At 33.8% G+C, this 23423-nt stretch overlaps 4 protein-coding genes across 10 annotated transcripts in view; 3 read left to right on the top strand and 1 right to left on the bottom strand.

Annotated features, from left to right (window-relative positions):
* Nucleotides 1-2973, top strand: part of LOC111432112 (transcriptional corepressor LEUNIG_HOMOLOG-like) — a 9483-nt gene extending 6510 nt beyond the window's left edge. For all 6 annotated transcript variants that reach the window (XM_023068919.1, XM_023068918.1, XM_023068917.1 and 3 more), the window contains 2 exons: nt 1882-2079; nt 2492-2973. In XM_023068919.1, the coding sequence (XP_022924687.1) occupies nt 1882-2079; nt 2492-2635 (342 nt within the window). In that variant the 3' untranslated portion in view covers nt 2636-2973. The remainder of the gene's footprint in view (nt 1-1881; nt 2080-2491) is intronic.
* Nucleotides 2974-6647: 3674 nt separating this feature from the next.
* LOC111432223 (cyclin-dependent kinase inhibitor 4-like) lies at nt 6648-8811 on the top strand. The gene is made up of 3 exons (XM_023069103.1): nt 6648-7286; nt 8097-8294; nt 8395-8811. The coding sequence occupies exons 1-3, from the start codon at nt 6778-6780 to the stop codon at nt 8462-8464; spliced, it is 777 nt and encodes a 258-aa protein (XP_022924871.1). The 5' UTR covers nt 6648-6777; the 3' UTR covers nt 8465-8811.
* A 2102-nt stretch (nt 8812-10913) lies between these two features.
* On the bottom strand, nt 10914-13488 carry LOC111432154 (cytochrome b5-like). The gene is made up of 3 exons (XM_023068978.1): nt 13245-13488; nt 11494-11560; nt 10914-11407 (listed from the first exon to the last, which is right to left on the bottom strand). Exons 1-3 carry the CDS (start codon nt 13329-13331, stop codon nt 11157-11159), a joined length of 405 nt encoding a protein of 134 aa, XP_022924746.1. The 5' UTR covers nt 13332-13488; the 3' UTR covers nt 10914-11156.
* A 1409-nt stretch (nt 13489-14897) lies between these two features.
* On the top strand, nt 14898-21795 carry LOC111431830 (transcription factor FAMA). 2 transcript variants are annotated; one of them, XM_023068530.1, is made up of 7 exons: nt 14898-15087; nt 18377-18447; nt 18593-18889; nt 18985-19144; nt 19953-20573; nt 20787-21197; nt 21607-21794. In XM_023068530.1, exons 4-7 carry the CDS (start codon nt 19121-19123, stop codon nt 21694-21696), a joined length of 1146 nt encoding a protein of 381 aa, XP_022924298.1. In that variant the 5' UTR covers nt 14898-15087; nt 18377-18447; nt 18593-18889; nt 18985-19120; the 3' UTR covers nt 21697-21794. The 2 variants fall into 2 exon arrangements, with proteins under 2 accessions (XP_022924298.1, XP_022924299.1); XM_023068531.1 differs by lacking the exon at nt 18593-18889 and having other exon boundaries at nt 21607-21795.
* The last annotated feature ends 1628 nt before the right edge of the window (nt 21796-23423 follow it).

Below are 23423 nucleotides of genomic sequence, written 5' to 3'. Positions count from 1 at the left end.
TTTTTTTTTTTTTTTTTTTTTTTTTTTTTTTTTTTTTTTTTTTTTTTTTTTTTTTTTTTTTTTTTTTTTTTTTTTTTTTTTTTTTTTGCTATGTTGGTAGAATTTCGGGAGAAAAACAATCTTATTAGATGATTGTGATATGATTCTAAATAGAATCAAATGAAAATTATTATATATCACTCATGGAGGGTCTAAACTCATTCACTTACACTAGTTTAGGTTTAAATTAATACAATAGTTAGTTTGAGGTTTTAATTGATACAATCCGAACTTTAGAGTACAGATAATTTTCTTGCCATTTTTCTTTCATTTATTTGGTTAATTTTCATTAAATCTCAAAACTTTATAGCATTTTTCTTTCTTGTTTCTTATTTTCTTTCATGTTCTGAAAGCATCGTTTCCCATTAAAAAAAATTGTTGCTTGCATATTTTGAAGGATTAACACTATGATATTTTCTTATGGTGCCACGTTTATAGAAGATTTTTCATGGTAGAATAATTGAATAGCATATCAACAGGATTACAAAAGACTCAGAAGTATTAAATCCTAAACTAAATCTGTGAAAATAGACAAAGGAAAAGTAGAATGAGCTAGGAATCAAACCACTCGATAATTCAATTCTTCCTTTGTCAAGAGGAATTGAATTGTTTAGTGAGGAGATGGAGAAGTTGAGAATAGTGAGGAGTGGTGGAGCTTTCACCCATTGGCTCTCTTGAATCTTCTTTCCTCTCGGCAATTGGGAGCTCAGCAGTTGGTGAGAAGTAGGTCATGAGCCTGATTTGAACAGATTTGGTCATAAACTAGCATAAAAAATGTAACTAAAGATGCAGGAAACAAGCTTAGTAAGGACTAAATGACTCTTGAAATCAAGAATTATCAGTAACTGTTAAGGAAGAAGTGGAGAAAGTTTCTGATATCACTATAAATCTGGTTATCCATCCAGAAGAATTCGTTTGGTGGAGCCAAAACTGGTACCCATAGAAGAATGGAGAAAAAGTTGCCCACAAGAAAACTAACTTAGATGGCGTATCATCGTCTTCAATGGAAAATCCTTGAAGCCATGTGTATGGAGGGCTATGTTCTTATTACTAGGTTCCCAAAACTTGATATCCTTGAGATGATGGACAACCTTACCATATTCCAACAGACAGAGTCCCAATAAAGATCGACACCTCCATCGCAAAAGCTCCTAAAAGATAAACTTCATCGTCACTAGAATTTGTTTGGTTGACATTTAAACCAGAAGATTCTTTAGAAATTATGATAACGTCGAAGAGGCTAGCTTGCCTTTATGATATAGTCGGATAAGAGTCTGTTGTCATTGTCAGCAAATAGGAGCTGGAGCTTGGCGAGAGGTTATTTTCTATTCTCACATTAACCCCTCAACATAGCCCAAATGGAGTTCGTTTGCTAGAATTCTACTAAGTTAATCAGCCATAAAAATGGAAAGAAATAAATAGAGATGATCACCTTTTCTCATACCCACTTGGTTTATCTCTGATCAATGAGTGAATTATGTGATGAACACTGTAATTATAACAAATTCAACATAGAAATTATAGCTACTAAAACTAACACTATTATACTGTTTAAAGTATTCAAATTTTCATAAAATAATTAAAAGCCAAGGTCACCGACGAAATTTGAGCTACTGAATGTCATGTAGTGAAGATATTTGTATCTTGATTTTACAATTTTGACACTGTAATCAAAGTTCCCCATAGGATTTATAGCTACTCATTGAAATTAACTTCACTGATTTAGCAATCTTGTTATACAAATATGAAATAAATTCAAGTATTAGTTGGATAAATTAGAAAGCTTCTCACTTAATTACTATTGTAGTAGCGGCTGATGAGAGAATAATGTTCACTTTGTAGGGTCATTCATCAGATGTGCATTCAATTTGTTGGGATACAAATGGAGATTATTTGGCATCTGTTAGTCGGGAGTCTGTCAAAGTATGGTCGGTCGCATCGGGAGAATGCATTCACGAGCTCAGTTCCAGTGGGAATATGTTCCATTCTTGCGTTTTTCACCCGAGCTATTCCTCCCTCTTGGTTATCGGCGGTTACCAGGTTATACTTCGCTTTACAATTATGCATTATTTCCTTAGCTCTACTGTACCATTTGCTTCCAGTTATTCCCCCACATGCATTAAGTGCCTATGTTTCAGGAGTTTATTTATAACCAATTAGATCAACGTTATCTTCGAGCCTGCAACTTTTTATAGGAAGAACAATTTCAGTTCGGATTATAACACGAGAAAGTTACTTTTTAAAAAAATTGTTATGAAATATGTTCACACACCAACAGAGCCCCAAGTTTTGTCATTTCATATATCGATTTCGTCGAGCTGACATTGATGAGACCGATATTGGTATGAGAACACTTTGTTTGATTTGCTAAAAGATATCGAGTTAGACATCAGTGATGTACCTATTATTATTATTATCTCTTTGTAACCCAATTCGATCCGATGAATTGCAGTCATTGGAGCTGTGGAACATGGTTGAGAACAAGTGTATGACAATGCCCGCTCACGAGTGCATGATTTCGTCGTTGGCTCAATCACCAGTAACAGGAATGGTCGCCTCCGCGAGCCATGACAAATCTGTCAAGATATGGAAATAAGCATACATACCCACATCAACTTCTCTGGCATTAGGTGAGTCAAACTCTGATTATTACACAAATCTAATGGCTCTTCTCCATTTTTTCTCAAAAACTACATCTAAAAATGGAGTTTTAAAAATGAAAAGTAAAAGATGGGAAAAGTAAAAAGAAGAGAGTTCTTGTTGTATTGAAAATTTACCTTCCATTTTTCTTCATTATTTAGAGTTATGGTGGGTAGATAAGTTAAGCTAGTGTGTGATATTCCCCTCATGGGTTGTCTAATAGATTTCACAAACTGAACCTTCTTTTAACCCTATTGATAGAGCTTAATTTTAACTGTTAAAGATTTACTGCCTTCCTTCTCATTATTACTAACTTATAAGTTAATAATTTTGTTTTTTTTTTTAATTTATTAAATCTTATTATTATTATGGTTCCTTGTTGCCCTGCTTTGGTTCTCTATTTAGTTCTTAAACAACCCATTCCTTTAAGTTTCATTTATATATTTTTATTTTCTTCCCTGAATTTTAAAATAAAATAAAATTTTCATGAATCATTTAGCATAGATTTGTTCATTAATTTGTGTCAAATTTTAAGGTGGGTCTAAAAACTTATTAAATTTGGTAATTGAAATTAATTAAATAAATTAAGTTATAGCTATATTATAATTTAAAAATAATAAATCAATTAACGACTTAAGAGGAAGATAATATATGTTTATATGCCACGTGGGCCAATCCAAATCTGCCATCTGTGTCATCATTATTTTGGTTAGGCAAATCATTGAGGCGAAGAAAAAAGTGTAGAAATTCTTATTTTTATCTCATAGTTTGCTGTCTAGCAAGATAAATCCAAGAACGTCAATGCGTGTGGGGCCCACTATTTTTTTTTATTTTTTTTAAAAGGCTTTTTCTTTTTAAATAATTATAAATAAAATAGCAATAATAATAATAAATAAATAAATAGTGGAAAAGTACAAATCGAATAAATTAAATTAGCTATGGCAGATAATGTGGAGGTTGCATGGTCTGCCTAGTCTGTACCAACTTGGCTTTCCCACCTTCCATTTGTTCTTTAAAACGCGTCGAAATATTATTATTAAATATTTCTTTTTTGAATAATAAGAATTTTGGATAATTGTCTTTATTTAATGCGAAAAATTATAGTATTTATTTTTCTTCAAAAATTATAATAAAATGATATTTGTTTATTAAATCAATTTAAATAGTTATTTCAGGAAAAAAAAAAGATTTACTTTTTACCTTGATTCTTACCTTACCAACTTTATTCTTAAATTTTTAGGTTTAAATTCCATAAATAATTGTTTTTTAAAGTTTATATACTAAAATATAAATTTTAAAATCTCATAAACACAAGAATATTTATAACTTGTGATTTAATTATAATATTTTTGTAATATTGTTTATTTTGGCCGAATTTGGACACTTTATTGTAGAATTTGTGTGGTTATATTTCTACATTTTTAAGCATAATTTTAAAGTTCTTAGGGTTAGTGTCCTATTTGTTGATTAAATTTGTTGCAATTTATGTTAATTCATACTATTAATGCCAAATTTGATCGGAAGAAATTTCACGTGAATTTCACATTTATTTAGTAGTGAATTTGTTGATTAAGATAGACGTGACCTATACAAATAGTTAATATGGATAGTGGCATGGTACTAGTCTCGCTAAGATGCTTAAGTTAGTTAGAAATATTAAGATGTAAAAATAGATCGGACTTCATCTAGTAATGTTAACCGAGCACATGTACTTTTCTTCACTTTCGAGACGGTAGTTCATGTCTAGTCCACTGAATCATATTTCTTACAAATGCATGTTAAATTACAAGTTTAGTCTTTTAATTTAGAGGTTTTCAGTGTCGATGAAGTTCTTGAGTTACTAACTCAGTAATTAATAGGTCAATGACAAATTTAAAATGCAAATTGACTTATTAAATATAAATTTGAATTTGATATATATATATATATATAAATTTATAATCAAAGGAGAATTAAGAACTAAAATAAAATTTGTAGAGTAATATGAATTCCAAAATGCTAATTTTTTTACCCAAGAAAGGAAGAAAAATTTACCTATCAGGAAGGGTAAATTTTGGAGATAATAATAACTTCCAAAGGAAGAAATTATTTACTCCACGTAAATAAAAACAAATAAATAAAGTAAAAAAATGGGTGAGATATCATGAGCGCTGCATGACTTGCCTCTGACCTTAATAAGGACCACCGCCCCAGGGCTGCCCGCTTAGAGGGACAGCTCAGAATTGGGAGCGCCCTTCAAACTGGGGCAGAAGTCCCTCTTTTTTTTTTTTTTTTTCTTTAATTATTATTATTATTATTTATATATTAAAGAATATATAATAATTTAAGAAAATGACATTTTTGAGCTGAGCAGCAGGAAAAAAGGGCGTCTTTTTCGTAAAGGACACGGTATCCCATCATGTGTAATTTTTTATTTTTTATTTTCATTTCATTTCAATAAATAGAAAACCTCCAAACTTTATAATTACTTCACAAAAATTATTAAATATTTTTTTTTTCTTTTTCACTTAAATTTGAATATTTAATTTTTTGGTCGATATTAAATTAGTGATCAAACCGACCAATGTTGAGACTAAAAAAATAGTCGGAGTCAAAATGATGGACGGTGAAAGAATTTTAAATTTAAAATATTAAAAATAGGGTCGTTTAGGTTAATTATTACAAAATGGTAAGTTCGAGCTCGTGAAGTTATTTGAGCCGGTTTTTATTTGATTTTGAAAATTTTTACGATCACTAGCGTCGATTCCTTTTTCTTCTTGTGTTTTTAGATAGTCGAGTAAAAGTTGGTGCGTAGATGATTTGACTGGATCGAGTTAGAACATTGTATTGAACTGATCACTCTCCGATACGGCCAATCCTAGTAAGAGAGTTACCTAATGGGTCGGTAAGTATTTGGAAAAATTTAATGGGTCGGTAACTTTTGTCAACACTTGGCTGAAAGTTGAAGAGCAGGGGGGAGGGGAACGAGAAAGAAAAGGAAACGTGTTCCACTGTATCTATGATATATAATTACTAAAGGATTGGACAAGCTAACTATATCCAACGGTTCGGTTTGGGTTGAACCAACTTTTTTCTTGAGAACTCTACCCAATTTAAATCGTCCCTATTATCATCTCGAGAACTTTACCCAACCTAAATCGTCCCTATTATCGTCAATATATAGGGTCAGGATTTCGTACAATTTTTATTAGTTCAATATATGGAGTCGAGATTCGAACCTAAGACCTCTTGACCTCGGTTTGGGTTGAACCAAACTTTTTTCTTGAGAACTTTACCCAACCTAAATCGTCCCTATTATCGTCAATATATGGGGTCGGGATTCCGTACCATTTTTATTAGTTTAATATATGGAGTCGAGATTCGAACCTAAGATCTCTTGACCTAGAGTAAATGCCTAAACTAAGGCAAACAACATTCAGGTGAGTAGATTTAAATCAGCCGAGCTGATTATCTTTGCTTCTAATTTCCCCTAATACTTCAGTGACAAATTCATAGTCTTCTTTTCATCGGTCTTGGCACTTAAACTTCTAAAAGGAATAGATGCGGTTATTGACTCGCTACAATAGATATTAAGAGACCGAGACAAATTTACTTTTATTTAACTTATAAAATGAGACAGTTTAATTAATTTTAGTCGTTAAATTAAATGGTTTAATTATCAACCTTAACATTAAAAATTTATTTTTATAAAAAAATTATTTGTTTTTATTTGGATTGATTAATTAATTATAACTTTTTATCTACAAAATAGTAAATATATATATATATATATAATTAATTAATTAATTTTAAAAAAGGAGAAATTTTATTTTATAATTAATTAAAAAAAGAATAGAGAAAAATAAAATAAAAAGTACAGGAAGCCTGAAAACCCCAACCCTACCTGTTTTTTTTTTATTCTTTTCTCTACCAAAGCACTCTTCACCTCCGTATAAATTACCCCAACCTCACACTTCAAATCCTTTTTTTTCTTCGTCTTCTTCTTTCGTCCAATCCGAACCTCCATTTTCTCTCTCTACAAAATCTTCCCCCTTTCTCTCTCCTCTGTCTCTCTGCCACTGCGTTTTCCTCCATGAGAGCTTGCTTACGCACTCCGCCATGGGTAAGTACATCAGGAAATCCAAGTCCTCACTCGAAATCACCCTTATCGATGCCTCTCAGTCCTCCTCTTACATTGGCGTTCGAACTCGGGCCAAAACCCTAGCTCTCCAGCGCCTTCAGAAGACTTCCAATTCTCCACCGCCGCCGTCTTCTCCTGCCACCTCTGGTTCCTATCTCCAGCTCCGAAGCCGTCGCCTGCACAAGCCGAAGAATATTGCTCTCGCGAATGAGTCGAAGAAGCAGAAATTGCCGCAGAGGAGTAGCAATGAACGTGGCCGGAGAGTTACCGCTGATTCCGGAGAAACCTCGAGGTTGGGGGTTTGTTCGGTCGCCGCTGGTTCTATTGAGTCTGTTTCGCATCGGCGTGGCGACGGCGAAATGAAGGATGTGACGGTCGAGGAAATCGTGGTTAAGCAGAGCGAGGTTCAGGAAAATGTGAATATTCTTGACATTCAGGAAGAAGCTTCGTTTGGAGAGAATGTTTTGGATTTTGAAGGTGGAATGAGGTAGGTCTCTCTCTTCTTCCTTGAATCCCCTCTGTTCTTCTTCTTCTTTGTTGAATCTCCATTTTCTCTGCACATTTCGATACCTCTAAAACAGAGATTCTGAAGCTTTTTGGAAATTTCGGAGGGTTAGGTTTACCGTTTTTCTCTTCTTCTTGACACAACACAGTGTTATCATATCACATAGAAATTGATCAATCCGTTCCTAGGAAACAGAGAGTAATTTCAAGCATAATCAACCTGTTATGATTCGGCCTTTGAATATTTATCACGAATCTCTCTTCTGACAAACAGTTCATATATTTGTGTGTGCATTTCTTGAAATTGCAATGAGCAGGAAAATCTTTGGGGTTTAATTTCTTCTTGGTACTAATATCCTCGCAGGCACGAAAAACTGAAAATTCTATCAAAGCTCGAGAATGTCTAGAAGTCCTTTTTTCTATATTTTATCCCCCTCGGTAGTTTCAAGTAGTTTTGTCTTGTACATTTATTGAGAAGGGCATTACGCGCCTTACGCTGTGCAAATACCTTTGTAGAACTGTGCATTCCGAATTGCTTTACCTTTATTCTCCTGTTCGTTTGTTCATTGAACTCCATTGTTACCTTTTTTTTGTATTTTTTGGCCAATCCAGCTTGAGGATTCATTGAAACATGTGAAGATTCCTCTAAGAATCTCAACGTTTATCGTTTGATTGTTTATTGTTCAAATTGAAGGAACTGGGAACCTATTCATGGCTTGTTTACACATTTGGACTCGTCTGTCGATTTTGTTTATAGTCCAATTCTAATGACTGTTCATGTTAATGGTTGCAGTAGGGAATCCACTCCTTGCAGTTTGATACAGAAGCCCGAGAGCATACGAACACCCAGTTCTTCTACGAAGGCGTCGAGTACCACCGATTATAGGATACGACTGCAAAATTCCTCTGCAATGGATGTACCGACCACTCGGGAAGTTGACGATTTCTTCAACTACGTCGAAGGAGAGCAGCAAAGAAAATTCATTGAGAAGTAAGTGATGCATATCCCATGTTCAGCATTCTTTTCAAAGCCTTTCTAAGCTATAGTCCGCATTCACATCATGAGTATTACATTTCACGGTTAACTACAGGTATAACTTCGACCCGAACACAGGCAAACCACTTCCGGGACGTTACCAATGGGAGAAAATGGACGATTAGACAACGACATTCATTCAATATAATTCAGGACCCATTTATCTCAATGTTCTCAGGTTAAGTTGTGCTTATAAATGGTAGATAGTCAGATCTTAGTTTATGTGACCCTTTTACTTGTAAAGAATTAGGGCTGTACTAATGGTCTGTAACATAACAAGAAGTTGAATTACACAGCAAATAGAACTAAAAGCCTTGTGTCTAATAGATTGGTGTAGCATTTAGGCTGTTGGGTAATTAATTAGGTGAATGTGTGGGGTACAGAAATTTACTTAGAATTTTCATTTTCTTTATTTTAATTTTCTTCCATTTGTACCGTATGTTCCTCCTTATACTTGTACTGATGAAAGTGGGGGGAAAAAAACCCCTTTGATGGAATAAAATTCAACCATCACTTTTCCCCATATCTTCTTGTTTTTTGTCTCTTCTTCCTCCATTATCTTTGTTTGCAGGTTTTTGGTCACAGTAGACTTTGGCCCATCTCTTACATTATGTCTCCATGCAAGACAAGTCACTCCACACGTCATGTGATCTCGTCTCATGGAGGTGGAGCACCACCCTACTTGTGAAACCCCACATCGGTTGGAGAGAGGAACGAAACATTATTTATAAGGGTGTGGAAACCTCCTCTTCTTGGTAGAGGTATTTTAAAGCTAAGTTTGAAGAGGACAATATCTACTGGCAACCAGCGTCAGCTTGAGGTATTCTAAAAACTTAACGTTTTTGCTTAGAAGGATGAATTTTCAGTATTGTATTGGTCAGTAAACCGTGTTTTAGAGAAAAATTATCGAATAAGAAAGGATTTTAAAGCGATATTTGTGAATAAGAAATGAGAAAGATGAGTGTGGGGGCTAAAACCAAGGGAGAGGGCATCCAAATACACCAAGGGAAGGCTGTTCAAGAGCTCCATTAGACTTCATGGAAGGCTCTATAGTGTACTTTGTTTGAGGGAAGTATGGTCGACGAACAAGAAAAAAAAAACAATTTTTCTAGAAACCCGAAAGAGAAAGCCTCAAGAAGACAATATCTTACTCATAGTGGACTTGGATAGTTACAACCAGCACAAAGCGTCAGCTCCAGGTATTCTAAAAACCTTACGCTTGCTTAAAAGGATGAATTTTGAGTGTTCTATTGGTAAGTAAACCGTGTTTTAGAGAAAAATTACCGAAAAAGAAAGGAATTTAAAGCCATATTTGTGAATGGAGTGAAATGAGAAAGATGAGTGTGGGGGCTAGAACAAAGGCAGAGGGCACCCAAACACTGCGAAGGGTAACTATCAGAGGCTGCAAATGGCAGAGCACAGAGGAAGAAGAGAAGTTTACAGGAAAATAAGTTGGGATGTGCTTTTCATTCGTAGTGGTCCTAAGCTTTCCTAACTTAACTAACACCTTTACTGCATTCATTATCACTGCCTCTTTTATGCTCTTCTTCCTTCTCCTCTTCACTCTCTCTCTCTCTCAACTCAGGCCTTCTTCACAATAAATCACACTTTATGTGCAAGACAATGACCTCCATTTAATCCTCTCCTTCTTCTTCACAATAAATCACACTTTATGTGCAAGACAATGACCTCCATTTAATCCTCTCCTTCTCCCGTTCCGTGGAAATGTCGAGGTGAACAAAATCATAGAGGTTAAAATATCATTTTAGTTATAGTACCTCTCAAACTTGAGACTTGGAATTTTAAATTAAAAAATTTTAAAAACTCGAAATATTTTTAGTATTTTTCTTTTTAATTTATGAAGTTCTATCTTTAGATTTTAGATTTAGTTGTTAGTATAATTTTCTGACCTTTTTATTTCAATTTGTTTTTTAATTTCATCAATTTTAGTTAATTTCTTTTGGTGTTATGAATATCATTTAGATTTTGATGAAATAAAACACTAGTTTGGTGAAACTATTTTTCCCTATTTTCTTTTCCATCCTATAAACGTTGCTTTCAAAATTATTTTCTACATTGATAAAAGAAAAACTATAAAAATAAGTTTTAAAATTAAGAAAATGTAAAATATAACTTGAAAATCAAACGAATTTCTTTTAAAAAAAAAAAAATTGTTGAATAATCATTTTACAGTCAACTATAAATTGAAGTTAAAGCAGAGTTACCGTCCAAATATTAATCTGATAATATATCATTTTTGGACGCTTAACCTATACCTACCACGCCCACTTCATGTCCTTCCCACTTGAGCCAAAGACTTTTCCATCCATGAAATTTCAAAGGAACTGTAGGATCATTGACTTATAGCTAATTTCGTGCACACCTACCTAAAATATTTTACTTACGAGCTTTCATACGCTAGGTAGGATCATATGGTTCTCTCGTAATTCAATCGTTATCATTTTAAATAGTTTGATCTCGAAAGACCGAGAATGGTAAGAAAAAAACACATACTCTCGTGATAATAAGTAGTTTCAGTAATAGGGTAGGCTAGTTTGCATCAAGAACACAAAGTCATCAACAGATCAAGAATCAGATATGGATTCAGATTTGATGCGTTGAAAATTTATGAAGTATTAGAGGTTCATAAATATGACAAATCTAGAGGAAGTGGGAAATGAAAAACACTGATTGTCTCTGCATTTTATAACCAAGAAGCCACATTGATGGACTGACCGATCATTAGCAACAGCATAAGGATCAACCACTACCAATCTAACAAATTTAAAGCTTTCTAAGGTTACCTCAAGAGCTCACTCAAGCTTGTTTGGTGTAGAAGCGTATGGCGACTGCCAATCCCAAAATTGCAAGAGGAACGAGGAATTGGAGAAGCTTGATGATGAACTCTGATGTCTTGTCCTGATTGTAATGAGGCTGCTTTGGAGGCGTATATGTCACCTTCTTTGGAATTGTTGAAGCATCGATCTCTCCAACATAGTATTGATCCATCATTTCTCTTGCATTGTCACTATGCCCCACGTCTTCGAAGTCGTCGGTTGCATCCTTTCCTGAGATAGGATTATCGAGTATGAATTATCGTGTTGCCAAGTACGAATTATCGACTAGGTCTGAAAATCTATAAGTTGAAACATACCTGTAGCTGATAACAAAACATCGTCACCACCAGGATGGTCTTCTAAGAATTTGGTCACATCATATACCTGCTCAGATAATTTAAGGAACCAAGGAGATCAGATGACTGATGAACACAATTCTATAACATATGCAGCTTATATAAGTCATGAAAATGGTAGTTTTTTCTTCGATGGCGTTATGCTCTTGGCCCTCCTTGCTAATCCCGGAGCACGCTATAATAACCGGTTAATTTCTGAAAATTCTACACGATTCTATAACATATGGAGCTTGTATAAGTCACAAAAATGGTAGTTTTTCTTCAATGGCATTATGCTCTTGGCCCTCCTTGCTAATCTCCGAGCACGCTATAATAACCATTTAGTTTCTAAAAATTAAGCTTATAAATACTAATTCCACGTATACGTGTCTTTTGCTTTGTTATCCACTTTCTACCTATGTTTTTAAAACTAGGAGGAAACAAAAAATAGGTTCAAAAAAATATAAAGTCAAAATCAAATCGTTATGAGAAAGTGCCTAAGTTGTCCACTTAAGAATTTGAACCCAAAACCTTAGTAGGTACCTTCGAAGTCTATGCATCCCGAGCCCTTACAACTAAGGCCACCTCTTTAGGGTAGGAAATGAATACTTTTACTCCGACCACCATCATTTTCATTATCCATGAAGGATGCAAAAGAGTAACCAGAAAAAAAAAGTCTCAAAATCAGTTGAATAAACACAATTAAAGCACCTTAAAGTAAAGACTTTGTTTCAAATGGGCAAGCTGTAAATTCTGGGCTGGATTGGCCAATATTTACTGGTTAGTGATGAACTAAGGATGCATAGTACTTCTAGCAAAGGAAATTCTCTCCACTTTCAAGGGATCTTTAAACAAAACGTTGTCCATATGGATATCAAGACATAACGTTCAGTAAGTTGGCTACAATGTTTGAAAGTGAACATAGTTCCCAGCTCAAAAGTCACAACACCAGCAACCCTCTTTGATAACCATTTTGATTCTTATTCGTGCTTGTTTTCATTCGATTTCTTTACAATAGTTTTTAACTTTCTTAAAGGGAACATTTGAATTCATAGTCATAGATTTTGAAAATATTTCTAAAATTTAGAAAACAAAACAAAGAAAGTCATGTGTAGAAATAGTGTTTACAGGCTCAATTTACAAAAACAAAAAAACGGAGAACCAAGTAATTATCAAACGGAACCCTAATAATTAGATTGGCGGAGTGGATTGGAACAACCACATGAGGATATTAAAACATATCAAGCATCATGAATCAACAAACTTAAAGTGGATAGGTCAAAATATATTTACTCTTTTATACACATTCACAGTACTAAAAATTATCTCAAGATCTAAGAGACTATCAATGATATTCATTGGACTAGGAAATGCTCGTTCTCAGAAACAATTAACAGATAATCACTGCCACAGACTAAAACCTTAAGCCAATAGATCAAACAACAGACAACAAAGTCCAGTCCAGAAATCACAGATCTAACAGCTTAATACAAAATTAGAATGCCACAAATCACATCCAACAGTCAAAACAATCCAGCTCAACCAGAACAAAAAAAAAAACAACAAATCTGAAATCTCAAACAAAATCCAAAGCAAAAGTGAACTCCACCACCAGAACAAGGACAAGAATTCACCAAATAACAAAAGATCATCCCAAAAACTAGCAGAATCAGCTAATAAACCGGAAGAATCATAGATCCAACACAAAGAAAAAGAAAGGAAATGGAATATACCTTGCCACTGATGATGAGCCAACAGTCCTTGTGATTGTTGTGCTCTGCGACTTCCTTCAAGGTGAAGACCTTTTTGTCGCTATCCATCTGCTGGAATTGGATTCGTCGATCGGATTGTGTCCGATTGAGGAGGAAATGAAGGGGTAAAGTGGGCGACGAAAACGAGGATACAAAACAAAAATCATATATATATATATATAGAAAGGGCAATTAAATTAAGCTTATAGAAAGTTCTAGATGTCAATTGAAATCGGGATTCGGTAGTTGGTAGATGGAATGGCGATGGCTTTCATTCAAAACCTAACAAAATTTCTAGCAATTGGTCGGCAAATAACGTACCAATTTACTCTTAAATTTTTATTATTTTTTTTATTTATTTAATCTTTAAATTATTTATTTTATATTTAGTAAGTCTCAATTATATATAAATTCAAATTTAATGCATTTAATTTTTTTATTTAGCATTTTCCTAAACTAAAATATATACATCAAAGTTTAGGGCTAAATTTGTAATTTTAACAATAGGCGAACAAACAAGACACGGATCACAATGATTAATTCAAGGGAACAACCTCGTTGCAAATATAATTGGATGATACGATAATTTAAATTTATTTAAATTAATAAAAATGTTCCTGAATTTTGTATTCCATTTGAAAAATACCTAAAAGTGTTAGAATATTGACATTATATTTAAAAATTTATGGGTATTTTAGTAATTCTGAGTGTATTTTTTAATTTTTTAAAAGTTCTTAAAAATTCTAAAGAGTATTAATGGAATTTTAGAAAGTTGAGTCGTATTTTTTTTTAACACTTATAGAAGTTTTAAGAGTATTTTATAAATAAAATATTAATGTTTTCTATAGGGACACAAGTATTTCTTTAATTCAAGAATATTATTAAAAAATTTAATTTTTTTGTAAGAGTATTGACGTCATATTTAAAAATTTGTGGGTATTTTAGTAATTGTAAGTGTATTTTTTTTTTTTTTAATTTCTTAAAAAATCTCAAGGGTATTAATGAAATTTTAAAAAGTTAATCGTATCTTTTTGAACACTTTTAAAAGTTTAAGGATATTTTATAAATAAAATATTAATATTTTTATTCGGACCAAGTATTTCTTTAATTCAAGAATATTATTAAAAAAAAAAATTTTTTTATTAATTTGATTTAAAATAAAAGAGGATCTTTTGTTTATTATATTTATTTTTTGGGTATGAAATTTGAAAATACCAACAATTATTATAATTAAAATTTATGAATAGATAATAATTAGTTTTTTTTATAAAAAAAAGTCAATGATATTTATCATTTTCCAAAATTAAAAAAAAAAGGTGAAAAATAAGCTTGTAAACTTAATTTAAATTAATAATAGAATTAAAATCCCTTCAATAATTATTATATTAAATGATGAACATTTAAGAGAATCAAATGGCAGGCAGGCATTATTAATTGGGAAAAATAAGAATTAAATTGTGTACCAATTAGTAATTTAGATTAAAATAATAAAGAAAAACTAATTAGTGAAAGGGTATATTTGGGATTATGAAATTAATATATGGACAAAATAATCCAAAATTTGTTCGTTCACAATAGTTTTTTAAAACTAAATAAATAGTTTGCGAACATACCTGGAATTGGAGGGAACTCTGGAAGCATTGAAGGCGATGAGTAGCCGCATACTTCACATTTTCCAGCCCTACGCTTCGGCCGGTGGTCGGATAACTTTGCCGATGGCGGTCTCTACTTGCCGGAATCTGGCGGTGTTGATCAGGTGTCAGTTCTATCACCGTCGGCGACCGGGATGATTGTTTGGCAATTTCTTGTTCGATGGTTTCACGTGGTATGCAACTGTCTTTTAGTCCTATTGTATTTACAATACCTCACATTCTTGAGCATTTTCCATTTGTTTCATGTTTCTATTCGCGCATTTATGAATATTTCTTCCATGATTTGTGCCGCTTTCAGCAATTCTGTAGTGCAATATAGGCGAATATCCTGTTTTCATAATCGGTAGGGTTTAACACGCTGGGCTGATTTTGTGATTTTGCAAATTGGGCCCTTAAATTCAGTTTATTGTTCCTATTTCATCGATGAGATTTACTGGATTTGAAATGGAGAGAATGTGGTATAGAACAAGCAGGGTAATATGAACAATGGCTGTAAATAGTCATTATTCCTCATTGTGGAGCAGCTTGAAGTCTAAGCCCTCAATATGGTTCTAAACTTTCGTTTAAATCATGTTCATTTGTCTACTTTATATTGTTCGTTTAGTTTATTTTACCCTACTGCACTCGGACTACCTTGGACACAATTGCCTAGTTTCACAAGCTGAGTAGGCAAGCAAGCACACTGTAAGATCCTACATCGGTTGGAGAGGGAACGAAGCATTCCTTATAGGGTGTGTAAACCTCTCCCTAACAAATGCGGTTTAAAACCTGGAGGGAAAACCTTTGAAGGGAAAGCTCAAAGAAGATAATATCTGCTAGCGGTGGGCTTGGGCTGTTACAAATGGTATCAGAGCCAGACACCGGGTGATGTGCCAATGAGGATGCTAGGCCCCCAAGAATGGTGGACTGTGAGACCCCACATCGGTTGGAGAGGGAACAAAGCATTCCTTATAAGGTGTGGAAATCTCTCCCTAACAAACGCGTTTTAAAACCTCGAGGGAGCCTTTGAAGGGAAAGCCCAAATAGAACAATATCTACTAGCGGTGGGCTTGAGTATTTTCCCCCCAAGCAATCACCTTTGATCACATAATAGCTCAAAGGCTGTTATATATTGTTTCAACTATGTCATCCCGATCATAGCTCATTTAGGTTAGACGTATATCTTCAACCTAGAGGTCAGAAGTTCCAATCCCCTTAAACTCTCATTGTGTTGAACTAAGGCAACCACTCGAGCTTGTACTTTATCTTTGTGTCTTATTCTGCACAAATATCTTTAGTGTCTTATTTCATTCAGGCTTTCAGTTGTCTTTGCGTTGTCTTTGTGTTGTCTTTGTGCATACCTTGTGCTGTGAAGAACACGAATTCAACAGCTTTAATGGAAGAAGCCATTGGGGGTTTCTTTTACTCCTCCATGTGTCTTGTGCATTATAAATCTCGCCTCACTTGGGTTTGCACTTGTATTTTTGCTATGCATTTAAGTATCAAAGAGCTGTCGTGCCTTGTACTTTATTCAACATGGATCTGCAGTTTTTACCGTATAAGCTCTGAGCAGACACGACATGAAGTAAATTTAGGCTGACTAGTCATCCGACGAAGACTTGAGAGTTTATCCAAATGTAGCAAGTCCTTGGTTATAATACATGACTTTCTAGGCTTCTAACTTTATATATATATTGATGTATAAATTATTAGCGGTTTTATTGCTGCATGTCTGATTCACTCCCCGTAAATATATTTCTCCTCATATCTTTACTTGAGACACGGTATCATATATGGTTCTTAATTTCCATTTGTTATATCACCTTCTTTACATCCTATAAAGTATTTGAATGGAAATACTGTTCTGTACAAGTTTATTTAACAATTTGTTGGATCTGATGTTATGCTTCCCCTGACTCTTTGGCAGAGCGTTGGCCAACCTTAGATAAAATCAGAGCACGTGCTATCTTTTGGAAATCCTGGCTAGGTTACCCCGAAGGTTCCTGCTTCTAAAAAGTGATACTTTTTGGGATTCTGGTGGATTTGTGCCTGTGAGAGGGTTGCTCTCTCGTGAGTTTTTCTCCCAAATGACTGTTCGTTTTCCAAAACACCATGGGTTGGTCTAATAATAAAGGGCTTATGGAGAATGAGTTCAAACCATGGTTGTAAGCCCAAGCCCACTGCTAATAGATATTGTCTACTTTGGGCCGTTACATATCGTTGTCAGTCTCACGGTTTTAAAACATGTCTGCTAGGGAGAGGTTTCCACACCCTTATAGGGAATGCTTCGTTCCCCTCTCCAACCGATGTGAGATCTCACAATTCACCTCCCTTGGGGGCCCAGTATCTGGCTCTGATACCATTTGTAACAGCCCAAGCGCACCATTAATGGATATTATCCGCTTTGACCCGTTATGTATCGCCGTCAGCCTCACAGTTTTAAAATGCGTTTACTAGGGAGAGGTTTCCACACCCTTATAAGGAATGCTTTGTTCCCCTCTCCAACCGATGTGGGATCTCACAATGGTGACCACCTACTGGGATCTAATATCTTATCAATCATCTTGGCAACCAAATGTAGTACAGTGAAACGGTTTCTTGTGAGAACAGTCCAGGTAAGCTAGTCTGAAAACTCACAAATATAAAGAAGCTATGAACTCGGCAACCAGGTTTTGCACTAGTTATAGTATTAGGATGCAGTCTCTTACCCTCCTTCCTTCATTGACCCCCTACTGGTTTTGTTTTTGTTCTGTTGTTTCTTAACTTATTGAGGTGCCTCTTATGGTAGGCCAACCAGTAAGTTCTATTGATTTGTTATGTACTAGAACTTTGCCGATACCTAAGTGGATGTTCTTGTTACATTGAAATTTCTTTTTGCTAGTTTTTAGCAGTGTTGGGTCAATCCACAATAATGAGAGAACAGCTTATATAGATATATATGTGTATGTGTGTGTCTGTTAAGGGCTCTCGGGTGTTTAATTTGACCATCACTTTCACTTCTTTTCTTGAGTAAAAGTTTCCTCCAATTTTCTTGGTGGCTCACTTGTATCCTGTGATTAGCTTTCTATACGGTGCTTCCCCAACTTTACTTTAATTAGCCACTCTTACCTGCTTCAAGCTGATGTATATCTCATTAGTTCAATTTCATGTGATACATAGAGCGTCCCGAGAAAACTTTTTGGTATTTTAGTAGTATAAACGTCGTTGCTAGCATCAAAGAGAGTTGTGTCGTAACGTAGCAAAATTCTATATTGAATAAGTTTCGAGAATTATTCAACTAAGTCGTTTCATGATAACGGTTGGATGTGAATTTGAAACTTCGCATGTGGATACAAATTCAAAATTTTTGTTAATTGTTCCTCTGACCTTTTTACTTTTGTATGGTTGTAGCACTAGAAATATTTCACTAGAAATATTTCTGTATGGTTGTAGCACTAGAAATATTTCACTAACTCTGACCTTTTTACTTTTTCTTCTTTGAAGTATAGGAAAATGATATAACAATCGGGAGCAAATACGAACATTGTCAAGATAAGATGAATATGGCTCCAAAGGTCGTTGCCTTATCTCTCACCCACCCTTTCTCGTGATATAGAGTCCTACACGATACGACAGGTAGAGGCAAATCGACGAATTCTTTATTCAAAAAAGACAGTAAATCGTCAATTTTGAGACTAAAATGTTATTTTAATCAAACAGGGAAAGGATTTTGACGTGGAAAAACAGAATAACAAAGCATATCCAAGTTGAAAAATTCAAAAAAAGGGATGGTGGCTCTTCTTAATAAGGTTCATGAAAAGTGAAGAGCGTTGTTAGGCTGCGAATGTGACGCACATTAATAAAGGGAGGTGAAAATGTGAGGTGAATTTAAGCTTCCACCTTATAAATCCCCCCGAGGCTCCTCCTTCTCCTCTCTCTTTCTTTCATATTTCTATAAAACCCTCCACCAAATCCAAATTTTCCACTTGGTCCTTCCAAACACACCTTTGCTGGCTGGTAGGGTTCCTCTTTTTTTTTTCTTTTTTTTTTTCTTTCTTTTTTTTTGCTTATTTTTGCAAATGGTTAATAAATAAATAAATATTGTTTTTCAGGTGGGGATGAAAAGACAATTTAGGGAAAAGTTTGGGGCAAAGTGAAAATTGTCTTGAGGTGAAAAAAGAGCATTGACATTAGTTGGTTCGATTAAAGTTGGGTGTGTTGTATGCATATACGCAAATAGCCAACCCAATGGAGAAGGACGATAACTACTCGGTAACTATAGCCTCATCCTTCTCTATTCTCTTTTCTTTTCCTTACTTTTATTTTTTTACTTATTATATTACTATGCTCGTCTCTCGATTATATATTTTCAAACTATTTATTTTAGTTTTCATAACTTCGAATTCCACCTTTTGGATGATGATAAAAGTCCCGGATCATGCTAATTGGTATGAGGCATTTTGAGGAAGCCCAAAGCAAAGCCAGGAGAGTTTATATTCAAAGTGGATAATATCATCATACTATTGTGGAAAGTCGTGTTTGTCTAACACCACCGACTTTGATTTTATATTTTCAAAATATTCGTTTTTAATTATTCTAAATACTCATCCAAAAATAACGTTTTGGGTAAGTACCAAAATGAATATTTTGAGACTCGGAATTGAAATAATTTATTATATTTTTTTAATTTTTTCCCCTTCTGATTATAAAAAAAATTAATTACATGTATTTAAGATTTTTATGAAATTAAAATAGTTAAAAAAAATCATTTGTAATATCCACTTAATTATTTTAAATTAATTTTATTTCAAAATCTTATATATCCTTCATAATCACTTTAGAAGGCATGCCAAAATCTTGAATTAATTTAAAAACTATTTTATAATTAGAGTTTCAAAAAATGGTTTTTTTAGTAATTAATATAATTTGGTACCTTATTGTGTAACATATTTTTGTATTATATATATAGTTGGAGGTCCCACGTAATAAACAATAATTAAAATATCAATTATTTTTTCCTTATTTATTTATTTTCTCTAAATTCCACAATTTTTAATTTCAACACTATATTTTTCCACAGAACGAAGCTCCTATGCCGCCAAGCTTCTCCAGCCACCACCACCACCAACACGATCTCTATAACAACCAAGACCAATTCATGAGGTCACGCCCCTTCGAAACCTCCGCCGACAACGCCACCGGAATCCTCACCTACTTTCCGGCCAACCCTCTACCTCCTCCACCGCTGCAATCCGTAACTTCACCGGACAAGCTCAGCTTCGCTGAGGTTATGCAGTTCGCCGACTTCGGTCCGAAGCTCAGCCTCAACCGGTTCGACGAGGATGATGAACCAGCCGGGATTGACCCAGTCTACTTCTTGAAGTTCCCGGTTCTGAATAACGAGAGGGCGGAGGAGGCGGCGGCCGGAGAGGAGGAAGCGGCGGAGATGGGAGGCAGAATTGTAGGGGAGTTAGAAGAAGAGGAGAATTTTAGGAACGATAAAAATGGTAATAATAATAATAATAATAATAATAATAATGGTAATAGTAATAAAAGGAAAAGAGGAAGGACGGTGAAGACAAGCGAAGAGGTGGAGAGCCAAAGAATGACGCATATTGCGGTGGAGAGAAATCGAAGGAAGCAGATGAATGAACATCTCCGCGTTTTGCGCTCTCTCATGCCTGGTTCTTACGTTCAAAGGGTACGTTTTTTCTCTCTTTTTTCTAATTTCACGGCGGAGAGATTATAATAGAGATGGCGGAGAGATTGTAATAGAGATGGGCGGAGAGATTGTAATAGAGATGGCGGAGAGATTTTGTGAACATGGGAGAGTTTTTTTTTTTTTGGATAAAATATTATTAGATTTATTAGAATATTTTATAGTTTAAATATAAATTAAATTTACACGCTGCAGGGAGATCAAGCCTCCATAATCGGCGGAGCAATCGAGTTCGTGAGGGAGCTGGAGCAGCTTCTCCAGTGTCTAGAATCGCAAAAACGACGTCGTCTTCTAGGAGAGCCACCACTGCAGGCAGGCGACACACCTCCGCCGCAGCAACCGCCATTTCTGCCGCCGGGAGCAGGGAATTTCGGTGGTCACCAAAACGAGGGGCAAATATTGGAAACGACGGCGGAGAGCAAATCGTGCTTAGCTGACGTGGAAGTGAAGGTTTTAGGGTTCGACGCAATGATAAAGATCCTGTCGAGAAGACGACCGGGACAGCTGATTAAAGCCATCGCCGCCCTCGAAGATCTTCAGCTCAATATTCTTCATACAAATATTACCACCATTGAACAGACTGTTCTTTATTCCTTCAACGTCAAGGTTAGTCAATTTTTATTTTTATTTTTATTTTTTAAAATTCATTTCAGAACTTTTAATTTGGGATTTTTTTTAAAAAATAATTTTTTATTAACAATAATATATTCCAGTTGATTCATTATTAATAATAATTAAGCTCGGTTCAATAATTATTTAATTTTTAAAAATTAAAAATAATACTTTAACCTATAAAAATTATTTGTGTTATTATCCACTTTCTATTAAAAAAAAAAAAGTTTTTCTTCATGTGGAATTAATTTCTTTACTAGTATTTTCGCATTTTTTAAATAAATTTTCAAATTTTTAATCAATTTCCAAAAACAAATGGTAAAAATAAAATAATTTATTGCAATTAGAATAATAGGGTGAATTTTATAATTATTATTGGATTTATTTTGAGTATGATTGGCAGATAGCAAGCGAGTCAAGATTCACAGCAGAGGATATAGCGAGCTCGGTTCAGCAGATCTTCGGTTTTATTCATGCGAACACCGGCATGTGATGCAATAAATTAAACCCATAAATATCTCATCAAAATATTTGTATCATTAATTATTTATTTTTCTGCTTTTTCTCCTCTTGTTTTATTGTTTTAAACAAAATAAAAAATATATATAATTTATATTTCTCCATTTCTCTGACTTTATCAATTCTTTAATTTTATTTTAATGTTTTTTAGGAATTAAAATATTAAGGAGATTTTCGATTTATTTATGTACCAATTTTACTTAAGGGTCGCAAAAATGGAAAATATAAAAATGGTAAATAAAAGCTTCTAAATCTTGAAATAATTTATTTTCTCCATTAGACTTTAAATTTAATTTGTATACATAAATAATAAAATTTTAAAAATAGCATTAGAAATTACGATCATATTTAATATATATAAATAAAATGGTATAAAATATAAATTTATAATTTAAAAAAATAATTATTGGAAATTGTTAAATTTGTGGAAGAGTGTGTGTGTATATATATATATATAATTTGGATTATTGTATCTAAAAAAATGGATTATTATTGAATAGACCAAAAACAATTTGTCTGTTTAGTAAAAAACAAAAAGAAAATTAAATACATATTGACTTTGGTTGAATTAATACGGCTATAGATACAGACATTGCAAATATACATGTTCCAAAGTCAAACCTTACGAGACTTCTTAGTCAAATGGTCTACAACTAGTCAACTATCTTTCTCTTTCTCTCCCTTTCCTTCAATAATACAATAGAAAAATTATAAAAATATTTTATTTTTGGTAATTTCACTTGAGTTTATATTGGAATATTTACATTTTGTCGGGAAATTTTACAATATCACAGTAGTGTGAGAATTTAATTTTTTTTATAATAAATTGATGTCTCTGAAAGGACTAAAATGTCAACCTATATAATATATTTTTTTTTTAGCACGAATCACTTACTTCTCTAAAAACCTACAAATCGACGATGTTACACCACTGTAAAATTTAAAATAAAACGTATTATATATAGGATATATCGGTATCGTTTGAATCGTTGAGGTCGTGGCTCCATAGTTTGTTCTCGAGTGTGAAACCAGCTAGTTCCATGCAGATCATGGACAAAATCTTAATTTACGTGGCTCAAACTTTATAAATTCGAAACTAATTTTAACAAATTATAGAGCCAAAAACCACAAGAAAGAACGAAAAATGATTATTCTCTAATTTATTTTATTGTTATTATATTTTTTGGGAATGTGTGGAAAGAAAATAATAGAAGTTGACATTGCAGGTTGGCATTGGATGGTTTGAAAGTCAACGCCATGCCCCCTTGTAATTGTAATTTGTCCTGAAGTCGTTGACCTGTCAGAAAAATTAAAAGTACTTTTTGGTGGTTTCCCCTTTCTTTGGCGGTGGCGATGGGCGGTGGGGCCGCCGGTGGGGGCGGCGGGTCCTCCGTGAGGGAAAGTCTTGAAGCATTTTTTCCGATTGGATCTGAACCTAAAGACTATGTTGCAGGCTGTGATCCAAAATGCATGTGGGGACTGCAAATTACGTTTTCCAATTTGCTTTTTTATTATTAAAATTAAATTAAATTAAATGAAAAATAAAATTTTAAAATTTTAATTTCCCTCGTTAAAACTTATAAAATTTAAAATAGCTCTAATTTATTTATTTATTTTTAAATAATAATACAATATTTTATTTATTTATTTGGGTATGAAGAGTCAAGAGTGACAATTCAATTGGTTGATTGTACAAATTTG

This window comes from Cucurbita moschata, unplaced genomic scaffold (genome assembly GCF_002738365.1).
Source record: "Cucurbita moschata cultivar Rifu unplaced genomic scaffold, Cmos_1.0 Cmo_Scf00037, whole genome shotgun sequence".
Taxonomy (NCBI): Eukaryota; Viridiplantae; Streptophyta; class Magnoliopsida; order Cucurbitales; family Cucurbitaceae; genus Cucurbita; species Cucurbita moschata.
Note: the sequence above shows the minus strand (reverse complement) of the source record. Positions and strands in the feature narration are given on the sequence as shown.

What these genes read in the sequence shown, in the direction of transcription:
- LOC111432223 (XM_023069103.1), top strand. Translation starts at nt 6,778, where the DNA reads ATGGGTAAGTACATCAGGAAATCCAAGTCCTCACTCGAAATCACCCTT. An exon ending in GATTTTGAAGGTGGAATGAG is followed by an intron (nt 7,287 to 8,096) that starts GTAGGTCTCTCT and finishes TAATGGTTGCAG; the next exon opens with TAGGGAATCCACTCCTTGCA. An exon ending in CAAAGAAAATTCATTGAGAA is followed by an intron (nt 8,295 to 8,394) that starts GTAAGTGATGCA and finishes GGTTAACTACAG; the next exon opens with GTATAACTTCGACCCGAACA.
- LOC111432154 (XM_023068978.1), bottom strand. Translation starts at nt 13,331, where the DNA reads ATGGATAGCGACAAAAAGGTCTTCACCTTGAAGGAAGTCGCAGAGCAC. An exon ending in GGCTCATCATCAGTGGCAAG is followed by an intron (nt 11,561 to 13,244) that starts GTATATTCCATT and finishes TTATCTGAGCAG; the next exon opens with GTATATGATGTGACCAAATT. An exon ending in TGTTTTGTTATCAGCTACAG is followed by an intron (nt 11,408 to 11,493) that starts GTATGTTTCAAC and finishes ATCCTATCTCAG; the next exon opens with GAAAGGATGCAACCGACGAC.
- LOC111431830 (XM_023068531.1), top strand. Translation starts at nt 19,121, where the DNA reads ATGGAGAAGGACGATAACTACTCG. An exon ending in CTGGTTCTTACGTTCAAAGG is followed by an intron (nt 20,574 to 20,786) that starts GTACGTTTTTTC and finishes TACACGCTGCAG; the next exon opens with GGAGATCAAGCCTCCATAAT. An exon ending in TTTATTCCTTCAACGTCAAG is followed by an intron (nt 21,198 to 21,606) that starts GTTAGTCAATTT and finishes TATGATTGGCAG; the next exon opens with ATAGCAAGCGAGTCAAGATT.